This window comes from Entelurus aequoreus, linkage group LG10 (genome assembly GCF_033978785.1).
Source record: "Entelurus aequoreus isolate RoL-2023_Sb linkage group LG10, RoL_Eaeq_v1.1, whole genome shotgun sequence".
Classification (NCBI taxonomy): Eukaryota; Metazoa; Chordata; class Actinopteri; order Syngnathiformes; family Syngnathidae; genus Entelurus; species Entelurus aequoreus.
Window position 1 is genome coordinate 27400829 of NC_084740.1, and position 13864 is coordinate 27414692.

At 38.6% G+C, this 13864-nt stretch overlaps 1 protein-coding gene across 5 annotated transcripts in view; it reads left to right on the plus strand.

Moving 5' to 3' along the window:
• The window catches only part of brwd1 (bromodomain and WD repeat domain containing 1), a 47211-nt gene that overhangs the window by 30983 nt on the left and 2364 nt on the right, over nt 1-13864 (plus strand). For all 5 annotated transcript variants that reach the window (XM_062060459.1, XM_062060457.1, XM_062060458.1 and 2 more), the window contains 9 exons: nt 3205-3255; nt 3374-3499; nt 3576-3728; nt 3815-3975; nt 5248-5417; nt 7777-7899; nt 7974-8144; nt 8224-8550; nt 13658-13786. In XM_062060459.1, coding sequence (XP_061916443.1) covers nt 3205-3255; nt 3374-3499; nt 3576-3728; nt 3815-3975; nt 5248-5417; nt 7777-7899; nt 7974-8144; nt 8224-8550; nt 13658-13786 — 1411 coding nt within the window. The remainder of the gene's footprint in view (nt 1-3204; nt 3256-3373; nt 3500-3575; nt 3729-3814; nt 3976-5247; nt 5418-7776; nt 7900-7973; nt 8145-8223; nt 8551-13657; nt 13787-13864) is intronic.

The following is a 13864-nucleotide window of genomic DNA, read 5'->3' on the forward strand; positions in this document are numbered from 1 at the left end:
CTCCAGCCAGGGCCTCCTTAACCTAAGGTGCCCTGACCCAACCTCAACGATTGGGTGGGGCCCCTGAGATTTAGCCCAGGTAAACCCATGCATTAAGGCGGCCCTGGCTGCAGCCCTATATGTGTACAGTGAAACCTCGATTTACGAATTTAATTAGTTCTTGAACATTGTATAGTGAAGCAAATGTCTCCATAAGAAACAATGAAAATATGAATAATGGGTTCCTCCCTCAACAAAAGTCCATATTTTAGTAAAGATTTGTACACTTTGAACACAGTATAAAGTGCTATACAGTACTGTATTACAAACAAACTTAATAAGGAGCTGATGGATGAACTTTCTATGTAATAAAAAAGTCAAAGCAACAACGACAAGCTACTGTATGCTCTGCTCTGCCAACGCGCACACAAGTCACTGTGCAGTCTCACAAAGAAAATCATATTGCTACAATATTGAACTTAAGTTAAAGTACCAATGATTGTCACACACACTAGGTGTGGTGAAATTTGTCCTCTGCATTTGACCCATCCCCTTGATCACCCCCTGGGAGGTGAGGGGAGCAGTGGGCAGCAGCGTAGCCGCGCCCGGGAATCATTTTTTGGTGATTTAACCCCCAATTCCAACCCTTGATGCTGAGTGCCAAGCAGGGAGGTAATGGGTCCCATTTTTATAGTCTTTGGTATGACCCGGCCGGGGTTTGAACTCACAACCTTTTAATAACCACATTAACAACGACCAAGAACTGATAAGAAAGGAGCATAGCGGTAAAAAGAATGGGGAGGGGAAAATGGGGAGCCGTGCTTCGTGTTTATGCTTTGGAAGAGCGAGGGGCTATGCTAGAATGAGAGTAGAGATAGTGTCTTCTCCTCGTTGTGAAATAAATCTGCTCTTGCAACTTTTTCCAGGAAAGACAGTTCTCATCACAATTAAAACTTGATGTGGTTACTTGCTAAGCTGTGGTCATGCCTGTGTGCGCTAATGTACTCTTTGCAAGTCAAGTGGCTGGCTCTACCTCTGTGCCTAAATGAAGCGTTTGTCCACAGACACATGGTTCGCACAGAGAGGCATATTTGGAGCGATCTAAAGATTCGTAAGCCGAAAAGTTCGCAAATAGAGGGGTTCGTAAATCCAGGTTTCACTGAATGTGATGTGTTATATAGTCGTCTCTTGCCACATTGCGCTTCAAATATTCTGTTTTCACCACATCGCATATTTTTTAAAGCATATTCTACAACATTTTTGGCCTAGGTTTTATATTTTTAAGCCAGAAATAGGTAAATTAAGTAAAAATATCAATACTATAGTAGTGTGCCACTAAAGGAGCCCAAGCCAATCAGAGCGCTCTGTTCCGTATTGTGGCCACTGATTGGCTCATATTGGATTAGAAGATTGTAAAGGTGATTAAATGGTGTTATTTTTTGTCTAGAGGGCTCTCATAACGTTAAAAACATAATAGGTTGTAAACATTTTTTAAATGCCTTAGCTATACAAATATGTCATTAGTGGTTCCTACTAAATTTAGTGTAACACTTCCCCCTGTAAATACGTTAATTAAGTTAAAGTTAGGGATGATGTTTGATGAGAAATTATCGAGTTCAAGCCTATTATCGAATCCTCTTATCGAACCGATTCCTTATCGATTCTCTTATCAAGTCCAGATATATGGAAAAAAACACAATATTTGGTTTAACAAATCACTTCACATTCTCTACTGCTCGCTACTATAGTATTACTATATCTGAGTTATTGTGCAGAAATGTGGGGAAATAAATACAAATGTGCGCTACATTCGTTAACCGTGTTACAAAAAAAATAATTAGACTGATACATAATGTTGGATATAGAGAACATACAAACACTTTATTTATTGAGTCAAAAATATTAAAGTTCGATGATTTGGTAAAATTGCAAACAGCTAAAATGATGTGGAATTAAATGATGGAATGGATTAAGTAAAGAAGTTAAACATTGTACTGATATGATCCAGTTTAAGAGGTTGTTCGAATGAATAGTGCTTACAAAGTACAAAGAAGAAGAATTATGAGAAATACTTTCAACCTTATTGAAAATAAGATATTCTTCATCTCAGTATATTAATAATGACTGAATTAATTAATTACATATTACAAAACTGTTGTATATACTAATTCATAGATATTTTATTATAAAAAGGTCAGTAAATTATGTATATATTTGTATGAAGTGGGAAAGGGGTAGGATTAAATAAGCTTTACTTCTTCCTACTCCTGTAAAGTGAAATTATATGAAACTGTGATGTATTATGATGTGGTCAGATCATGTTTTGTTTAGTTGTGTTCTGTTACTTTTGGACTTCCTTAGTTGTTTTGTGCACTTCGGGGGTTTGTTTTAGTCACCATGGTTACTTATGATTTTCACCTGCGTTGTACGCGCACCTGTTGCTCATCAGAGACTTTATTTAAGCCTGCCTTTTCCGGTCACTCGTCATGGCTTCATTGTTTGCATTTGCAACAGTTACGTTAGCATTCTGGTTTTCGAGCTCATGATTCCTGTGCTAAAGTTACCTTAGCTTCTAGTATTCCTGTGCTAAGTAAGTTTTTGCTTTAGCTTCTCGTGCGAACGGCACGCCTTCCTTTTGTTTCGTTCCTGTCTGTTGTAATGTGTATGATTTATGAGAAATAAATAATCTCCTACCTGCACGCTTTCGTCCGGAGCCGTCAGTTTTGAGTCCCGGGAACTATCCGCTGCACCCCACCGTGACAAATGACTGAGCTACGTGACGTCATTTCTTGTAATGTCACATGGGGCATTTCTTGTCGGGACGGGAGTCGTTCCCAGGGATTAGAATAAAGAACCAACTCTTTTTCTTTACTATAGTGGTCTCGATAACGGGTACCGGTTCTCCAAAAGGGATTTGAGTCAGAGGACTTGGTTCTTTTCTTATCGAACAACCGGGAAAACCGGTTTCGAGCATCATCCCTAGTTAAAGTACCAATGATTGTCACACACACACTAGGTGTGGCGAAATTATTCTCTGCATTTGACCCATCACCCTTGATCACCCCCTGGGAGGTGAGGGGAGCAGTTGTGGTCATGTCAAGAATCGCGACAGGGGCAACAGTATTACTATTACTGCTATGGAGTTATCTTGATGTCTATATGAGAGATGACTATAACTGTACACAGTAACTTTTTGTTTACATTTTTGTAAATGTTTATTCACAGGAAGCAGATGCAGAAGCACCAGGACCCTCTGCAGGACACAGGCTGCGTCAGGTATACAGAGAGCGTCCATGAAAGATGAATTCAAACCGTGTCATTCATAACATAATGTGGGAAATGCAGAATGGTGAAACTTACAATCACATTCTCTGTCTTTTCACATTACTTGCAGCGCTCTGTGGAGGTGCCGCCTGACAGAGATGCCTGGAAGGAGCTGTGCAAAAGTCTGCTCAATTACATCTTTGAGTGCGAGGACTCTGAGCCCTTCAGACTGCCGGTGGATCCCGAGAACTATCCTGTGAGTTCAAGATTGCATCAAGATAACCAAGTTGAACTTTTAAAGTTTCTAAAGCTTGTTTTGTTCACATTACCAGGACTACCATAACATCATTGATACACCGATGGACTTTGGCACTGTGAAAAGGACCTTGGAAGAGGAGCGCTATGATAACCCAGTGGAGCTTTGCAAAGACACACGGCTAATATTTGCAAACGCTAAAGCTTACACGCCCAATAAGCGCTCCAAGGTAGGAGGCTTGATAAAGAAGTTAACTTTTACCAATGTTCATTTTCCCTCGTTTGTTGAAGTAATTTGGATTTCTTTCTCCCGTAGATTTACAGCATGACCTTACGACTTTCTGCCTTCTTTGAGGAGCAAATCCGAACAATCATATCCGATTACAAAACAGCTGTGAAGAGCAGCGCCAGGCTGCGCCGCAGCCAGAGGTTCAAAAAGAAAACGCAGCAGCAGGATTCATCTAGTGGTGCCACAAGGTATGTTGGCCTCAAGCACATGGTCTAGCTTTGGTATGATGATGCAATGTAAAGTATGTTCATGTGTGAATAGGAATGCAACATTTACCAACGCTTAGTGTTACTGTTTTAATTTTTTTTTTGCATAAAACCATAATTGATAACCGCACTTCAATATACTCTTGGACTGGTGATACTGTTCATTTACTGGAGAAGCAAGCTAGAGTGCAAATCATGAGCTAGCTTAAATGCTAACTAACATCCATCCATCCATTTTCTACCGCTTGTCCTGATTTTGCAAAATGAATCTACAGGCTGTGTTTATAATTAAAACTTACCCTTAAACCTTAAAAAATTTAAACTGAAGAAGATAAACAAATTTAAACACTCAAAACTGGCTCTTAAGAAGCCCAAACATTTTTTTAAGTGTCTTCTACTAAGGATTGTGTATTGTGTGTTATTTATACATTTGTAAATAAACCTTGGATAAAATAGTTAATTGTGTGTATAAGTACTTATTGAGCACATTCAACAATACAATGATGATATTGGTCACAATAAATATGGTAGGAGTGTAACCATGATGATGGTTCGCTGCATATCTTGGGTTTAAGGTCACGTGGTTCAATTTTCCTTTAAGGAACAAAATACAAACCATAAACCTGCTTAGCATTTGTGTGTAACCAGCTTTCATAATTTTTATAATAAACTTGGCTACTTTAACGTATTTAATTATAAATGCAAAAACTATTTAAATGTATGTCAAAATGCTGAAATTCTATTTCTATAATATATAATGATTTAGCTCATTAATAATGAACGACCACACTTTGGTCACAGTAACGTTTCTGGAACCATTCAGACAAGCACAACAACCATTTGAACTGATTGAAATATTATTTTATTTGTAGTAAATTCAATTATTGAATTGATTATCTAAATTGCCTGTCCAGCATTAATAGTTGCCGCTTGTAGCCTCAGTCTTATGCTCTACTAAACAATGCGGGCACACTGCTTTCGTCTTATCCACTCGTTCTTTTTTCATGTATGAAATTCGCTGGGAAGGCCGTTTACTCCCAAACAGGAGGGTTTTCAAGTACTGGCTTTTCCTTGGCACGATTCCGAGCCATGACTAAAGGCTAGGTGCCACTGTATTTGTAAACATGTGACAGTATACACTTACTGCCCCTCTGTGCCAAACAGCAGGTCTAACACCAAAGATGTGATTTCAATGACATGTACTTAGGATATGAATATGCTTTGGACTAAACTGTTGTCACTGTTTTCCTTCAGTCATAAGAGGGGCTCTGTCAAAACTCAGGGAAAAGTGATGTCTGTCTCAGTGACCAAATCTACCTCAACCAAAGCGTCGCTTCCTGAGCGGGCCAGGAGGTCTCGGAGAAGCAGCGCTGGTCGCAGCTCTTCAGAAGACTCTGCGTCCAAAGGTGCTTCATCAACACCAGGTACAAAATTGACATTATTCGTGTTTTACTGGCAATGAATGAGCGAACTACACAATGATTATGTTCCTTACAAGGGATGTTTCGATCAGCGATTAATGCTGCCGATACCGATATACCAATACCAATTACATGTTTAACGCTACATTTTTAAGCTTATTTATTGTGAGTGCTATTGACAGTTAAACAATATCAGCACAATATTTTAACTAGTTTATTATTCTATATTATTACACTTCAATGTATAAGCTAAACCAAATTAATAATACACAATAACTTAAAATTAGGACTGTCAAATGATTCTTTTTTTAAATCAGATGAATTACATTTTGGCATTTGGATCACTCATTAAGTACAGGTGATTACTCACTTAAATTTACTTAAGACTCCAATATTTGTACACAAATACAATTTTGTTGTACACATGCAGAAACATTCCTAAACGTTTAACTTAAATGCATGTCATTTATTTGCACAAAACTTGGTAACAGTTTATCCAAAGTTCTTTCAGGATGTGTTTTGGAGTGAAATTTGCCAGTCAGTCTCCTCATTTATTTTTGTACTGGCATATTAATTGATCTGATCGCTGACTGTATAGCGGTTAAGGTAAAGAGCTTCTACGGCCAAAATAATTTGCATGATTAATCTAAGTGTGTACATGATTAATGCGATAATTTAGTGTGATTAATCACATGAATTAACTTCATTTTGACAGCCCGACTTAATTAAAGGAGCCATATGTAATAATGTGGCCAGAAATGGTATGACCCCAAACACATGTCAAAAGTGGTAAAGGAATGGCTAAATCAGGCTAGAATTAAGGTGTATGAATGGCCTTTCCAAAGTCCTTACTTAAACTTGTGGACAATGCTGAAGAAACAAGTCCATGTCAGAAAACCAACACATTTAGCTGAATTGCACCAATTTTGTCAAGAGGAGTGGTCAAAAATTCAATCAGAGGCTTGCCAGCAGCTTGTGGATTGCTTCCAAAAGTGCCTTATTGCAGTGAAACTTGCCAAGGGACATGTAACCAAATATTAACATTGCTGTATGTATACTTTGGACCCAGCAGATTTGGTCACATTTTCAGTAGACCCATAATAAATTCATAAAAGAACCAAACTTCATGAATGTTTTTTCTGACCAACAAGTATGTGCTCCAATCACTCTATCACAAAAAAATAAGAGTTGTAGAATGTATTGGAAACTCAAGACAGCCATGACATTATGTTCTTTTCAAGTGTATAAACTTTTGATCGCGTGTATAAATCTTCTTCGCCTTCAATCGTCTCCATCTTTCAAAGGCATCCCCGATACAAATACTCATTTAGTTCCTGGCTTTGTCATGAATAAATTGAGAATCATAATGAGGCCTTTTAGATTTACTAATGTCTGACACGTTTAGTAACTTAACCAGTGGCAGTAGCTCGACGACGATGGCGGTGCGTAATTGGCAACCTTGATGTAACACACTCACAGACTTTCTAATTGGTCAAGCGGTGGAGGGCGGGACAAAGAAAAGAAAACAATAACAAGATTTCGGGGCTGTGAATCAAATTTTGAAATGAGTATATCCCGGCTGAACTACTGTTATCAGTTATAGAGGTATTCGAAAGGACATGATTTATTAATGCCTTTTGACATATCAGGGCCATTTAATGATGACTTGACATGACATTTCTACATATGGCTCCTTTAAAATCTCTAACTATAGTGGGGCAAAAAAGTATTTAGTCAGCCACCGATTGTGCAAGTTCTCCCACTTAAAATGATGACAGAGGTCTGTAATTTTCATCATAGGTACACTTCAACTGTGAGAGACAGAATGTGAAAAAAAAATCCAGGAATTCACATTGTAGGATTTTTAAAGAATTTATTTGTAAATTATGGTGGAAAATAAGTATTTGGTCAAGAACAAAAATTCAACTCAATACTTTCTAATATAACCATTGTTGGCAATAACAGAGGTCAAATGATTGTTTTTTTGTGCTACAAAAAAAATTATGTGCTACTAATTTTTTTCATTTAGGAGCACTGGTGATACTAGTGAAAAAGCTATGTGTACAGCACTGCATAATAGAGGTGAATATCATTGACTTAGGGGAGCAGCTTCATACAGTTTGTGTATGGAAACAATTAGTGGCTAGCTTGTCAGCTGAGGGACTAAAAACAAATACAATATTAGCTAAAGGTGATCTGCATTAAAAGTCAAAAGCTATGGCAGTCTTTTTCAAGAAAATCAGCCGATTCCGATCAGTGGCCGATTGATCGGCACATCCCTATTTCTTAATATGTGCAATGTTGTATTTAATGAAATTCTTTTCCGTTACACAAATAAACACCTGTATTCTTCCCCCTCCAGATGAGAGCGAGAGTGCAGACAGCGAGTCAGAGGAGGAGACGCGTCCAGGATCCTCCAAACACCATCCAGGCAAACATAAGTCCAGAGTTACAAGAGGCAGCTCTTCCAAGCAGCGGAAAAAAGGTTAGTTTTTGCCTCAATTGCATTTGCTTTCCAATCAATATATGATCATTATGTTTTTGTTACGTTTGTGCTAGTGGCTGAGAGTGACAGTGAAGAGGAAGCTGAGGAAAAAAATGACAGTGATTTAGGGGAGGATGGTGAAGCATCCTCCCATTCTTCAGGTCTTCGCTATCCCAGCAGAACACCAAAGATCAGGAGCACACGGCTTACCAGAAACACTGCTGCTGCGGATAGAAAAAAGAACGGTAAAACTCAGTTCCTTCATTTCATTGTACGCCAAGCTTGATCTTTGTCCATTATTGTTTTAATATGGCTTGTTCTCAGAGGGCAGAGCAGAGATGAATGGTCACGCCAGCCGGTCCTCTCGCAGGGAGAGACATCACCACCGAGGAGCTGACACAAGCTCATCCCCGGCTTCCGACGAGGAAGAGGAGGACAAACTAATCCTTCGCAGAACGCTCAAGAGGAAAACGGCGAGGGCAGCTGTCAGCAAGATGAAACTCATTGGAGCTTCAGATAATGAAGATGAAGATGATGATGAGGGGGAGCCCAGACAGAGCAGCAGCCGCCTTCGCAACACGCCCCGCTCCAGCAAACGCACCACAGTGCTGCAAAGTAGCTCTGATTCAGACGGAGAGCAAACGACGAAAGGTAGGCAGACAAGTTACATTAAGTCCACATATGATGCGGGCAAATTCAGTTTGGCAGTGCACCGTTTGCAGCAGTCAAAAATATAAACTAGGGCTATTAACTAAACTGTTTTTGTGGCCGGATTTCTCCCTTCACTCTTACAGTGAACCCCTGTTTATTGCTGTTAATTAGTTCCAGACATGACTGCAATAAATGAATTGCGCAAAGTAGGAATCAGAATTATAAATCGAATATTTTCCAATAATGCCTGAGGCTGAGCCAATCAGTGGCCACCATACTAAACGGTGTGCTCTGATTGATTTTTTCCCCTCTAGTGGCCAATACTACTGAGTATAAATATTTATATTAGTATTAATATTTATTTGTTGGTATAAAAAAAAAAATTGTTAGTTACACATTTCTGAAAATAATAACCCTCTTATACAAAACTGCCTTTAGGAGGTTAAAATGCCAATGCAAGGTTCTGCCCATGTTTTTTACACTAGGGATGCAACGCTATCAAAAATCACGGTGCTATTTTGTCACAGTATTAAGGCCACGATACAATATTATTAAGGTATTGTTCAGAAGTATTAAGGCCATGGTATGATATTGTGCCATAGTGTGTAAAATAAAATGTCAGGAATGTTTAGCATAAACACACTTAGTGTAATTGAACGCAAACATAATGCTCAAATGTTCTAATTCTATTTATTACAGTACTACAAATAGGTATTTTAAATGCAAAGAATTGTGATGGAACTGCCACTGTTTCAACTAAGCACTTTTTTTTTTTTAAAGACACAGTTGAAAGTCTTTAAAGTGTGAATGTAAACATCCTGTATAACAAGTGTAAAACAATGTTCAGTTTAGTGTCTTTCAAAGTTTATTTTCTGAGGTGCAGTGTCGTCTGGAGTGGAATTTTTTTTATATCTGTTTGGAAAATGCTGTTTCTCAGAAAATTCAACTGACAATTTAACTTTTAACTGTGTAAATACCTCCCAAATTGATTTTTAGCCTCGCTAGCTTCAAATATATTTTCCCAGTGATGGTTTATATTAAGTAGCTCCTCATATTACTTGTATTCCCAGCGGTGTGTAGTGTCCACTCTTCTACCGGGCACTTTCCTTGCGCCGTGACCGGCTCTGTGTCAGCTTGGAAAAACTCTAGACGCAGATGGCGCGCTTTGCTTTGCACTACACGGACTTTATTACCTTTTGCCAAAAAAGCTTTTGTTTGTCTGTTAGCAACGTGACTCAAAAAGTTATGGACAGATATTGATTTGATTTATATGAAATGTTCGAAAAAAACAATTCCTCTTATCTACTACGAACACACTTCTCCCGCATGTTTTGTCTTTTTCTCACCTTTACGGCGTTACATGCCCCCACTTTGCCAGTCCCTGCACAGAGGATTTTGGGAGATGTAGTTTATTTTCAGTGGCCAAAGCAAAAGCGCCAGAAAAAATCTACACTCACCAGTTTGTGTTTAATACGTCATGGCATTATTGTGAGGATTTTGAAACCCCAATACCGTGCAATCTACAGTACATTACATCTAGGGCTGCAACTAACAACTAATTTGATAATCGATTAATCTGTCGATTATTGCTTCGATTAATTGATTAATAGTCGGATGAAAGAGACAAACTACATTTCTATCCTTTCCAGTATTTTATTGGAAAAAAACAGCATGCTGGCACCATGTTCTTTCAACTTGTCAAATAAAACAAGGCAAATGTTACAAAAATGTGGGTTTTTTTATAAAGTGCACCATTGTCATGCACAATAGCAATAATTTTGCTTGGGGGAATTTCAAACCTGGCTACTACCTATTCCAACCATTCTGCAATGTTGGATGCTGAATGTTTTTCCTCTAGTGGCATGGTCGTAAGGCAGATTGACTTCATGTTCCATTCGTCTCCAATGTAATGGCATGTTTTGCCAAGGTAGGCTTCCGTGGCTACACTTGTCCACACATCAGTAGTGAGAGCAATTTTGCTCTGGGTGGCTTTTATGTCAGTCTACACTGCTTGGAATGTCTGCTCGTACTTCCGCTCCATCAATTTGGTAAAATGGGTCCTCCAGGGAAGAGTAACCAGGGTTGACGACGTGACTCATTTGTCTAAAACCTTCATCCTCCACCATTGATAGTGGCCTCATGTCAGTTAGCAACATATTCAGGATAGCATCAGTCAATGCAGCCGCTTGCTGTGGTGTGCAGACCCTCCTTTGTACCAAGTCGCTAATGCCGGCTTGTTTCTTTCTGAAATGAGAGAAACCATATAATGAACGTACATAGTAGCATCATTTACATGTAATTTAATACATACCTAGTTGATTTAATTAATAATTTCTGACGTAGAAGGCAAATACGCCACCACATTTTTTAAAAAAAAGCTAAATTAAATAAATGGACATTGGGGATGCAGCATACACCAATAATAACACAAATATGTAACTCATCAGATCAGAACTGGATCACATTTCTGTTGTGAATAACAAAGTATTCATTTTAGGCTGCCTCTGAATAATAGCATGAAATATTCCAGCACCTTCATAACGTTTAGTTATACTAAAGCGTCACTCAAATCTAAATAGATTTATATAGCTTTATTGGGCCCGGCTACATTGATCCATTATGAAACGAACCTGAGATATTTCTGTCCGTTACGTTTATTTCCAAATTGTTAACTGCGTTTTCTCTCCCAGAACGGAGTCAAATGTGCCGGAGACACATTTATCAGCCCCGCGTTGCAACAAAGGCATAACGTTAACGTTACTCACAAAAAAGCTGAACTCATGAATGCCTGTTGCCACTCAAAACAACACAGAAAATTAAGTCATTGCACTCTCAAAAAAGTTCCTAACACTCTGAAAGTTAATACACAACAGTTGCTGCTGAGCTTCCTTAAAAAAAATCTCCTCATTAACAAAAGATTAAAAACACACAAACGGATCAATATACCCGGACTATGGACTTAAAAAGTTACGTACCGTGAGTTCTTCCCTTAATTCATGGCTCCAACATGTTTCCTCTTCAGGTGCTCCCGAAGGGATGTTGTACTTCTGTGCCATGCGAGGTCCATGCTGCACATTTTGCAGGAAACGGTCTTCTTTGAAATCGTTAAAGTAAAGTGTTCCCACACTTTTGACGACTTAGGTTGTACACTTTTCTCCATTGAAGCAAAAACCTCAAGATGTTTCTCCGCTGAACTATCCCTACTGTTATCCTCCGCCATTTTTGCGAATGTTTCCAGGCAAAGGAGAGGGCGTTGTCACGTGAGCTGCACATGACACATCATTGGCTGGTTTACTGCCACCTCATGAGACGTAGCCGCAGCGCATGCGTATAGCATAGATCCAACGAATCGATGACTAAATTAATCGCCAACTATTTTTATAATCGATTAGTTGTTGCAGCTCTCGTTACATCCCTAGTTTACACTATGTCCAGGTTCTTCTATACAACAGTAGCGCTTAGTTAGTTTATTATATATAATTTGTTGCAAAAATGTTAGTCTATCCTAAGTTTTAAACTGAACTCGCGGGCCAATCTGGCATCATTCCAGGGCCACTGGTTATTAGGGATGATGTTTGATAAGAAATTATCGAGTTCGAGCCTATTATCGAATCCTCTTATCGAACCGATTCCTTATCGATTCTCTTATCGAGTCCAGATAGGTTGTTGTATATGGGAAAAAAAACACTATTTGGTTGAACAAAAGCTCACTTTTATTATATGAGAAAACAATTTAATCTAATAAATAAATAAATATTGACTTTTACCCCCCTAAAAAAATAAAATAAAATAAATAAATATTAACTGTTGTTACCCAAAGTATATTAAGTGTGATTTTTCAGAAAAACAAATATATACAGTAACACAAAAACAACCTGTCTCTGATCACTATAGGTGTATAAATAATAATATAGTGTTAAATAAAATCAGTCCCTTGGGCACAAAACTGAAAATAATACAGCTCTCCAAAAAGTGCAATTCTGCTGCTATTTGACATAACTGTTTGTTATGATGCTTTGACATTTTTGCACTTTATTTCTTTATTGAAAGAAAATTCTATGAAGAGAAAAGTTGTTTTCAAATGTGGTTACAATGCTAAAAAATGAAAAGTTAAAGCTAAAAAAAGAAATACACATTATTGAGTTAGCATTATTTCTTTATATAGGGGGAAAGATGTTATGAGCTAGGGAATATAACAACTACACTACCCAGCATGCAACGGGAGTGACGAGCATGCGCGGTAGCCCCGAAAAGTGTTGCATATCGTCACCCGGCAGCTAAGAATGAGGTTATGAGCACGCTGTGAAAGTAAACGTCAAGAACTCAGCCAACACGCCTCGTCTGCATGATTTATAATTAGACAGACAACACATATACAGTGTGATTTTGTTTTGTTTACAAGTAAAGAAAAACAAAAGTTAAAAAAGGGAGATGGCATATATGTATGTGCTGCGGTTGCTTTAAGAACGTTGCGACAGCTGCCGTAAAGGAGGTGCGTTGCTAGCCTGGTTGTTATGTTTCAGGTTGGTCGTAAAAGTGTTCGTGTATTTTTACCCTGCTCAAATTTCTCAGTAAAGTTATTCATTGGATTATACCTTTTTGTTTTGAACTTTATTACACCTTGGAGCGCTTTTTCCCGTCCATTTTTTTCCTGCTTTCCCTATTTGCGCCTAATGACTGAGCTACGTGACGCCATTTCTTGTGATGTCACACGGAACATTTCTGGTCGGGACGGGATTCGTTCCGAGGGATTCGAATAAAGAACCAACTCTTTTTCTTTACTATAGTGGTCTCGATAACGGGTACCGGTTCTCAAAAAGGGATTCGAGTCCGAGGACTCGGTTCATTTCTTATCAAACAACCGGGAAAACCGGTTTCGAGTATCATCCCTACCGGTTATATAGTCCACTTTTTCATTTAATCGCAGCAGAAGGTGTGTCAAAACCTGAGGGCCTTACTGAAAATAGAAATCAAATTACTTAACTTAAAAAATATATATGTTTTTATGAGTGACTATTTTCGTTTTTTGTAAGCGCAGAGATCGTATTGTCAAATCCTTTGCTTTACAAAGCGCATTGATGTGAAATTCCCCATGTGTTTGCCCCAGCTTCTGCGAACACAAAAGAATCCGCTGAAGAATCCCCGGATGAGAACAGCAACGATGGCAGCTCCTCAGACGCCTCCCACCACCGGCAGAACGGACACGCAAGAACGTCAAGCAACGCCAAGGGAAACGGTGTGCCACTTGGAGCTTTACATATACCATTTCCTGTTTGAATGTTGAAGAAAAATGGCAATATTTTAACCTTTGCAG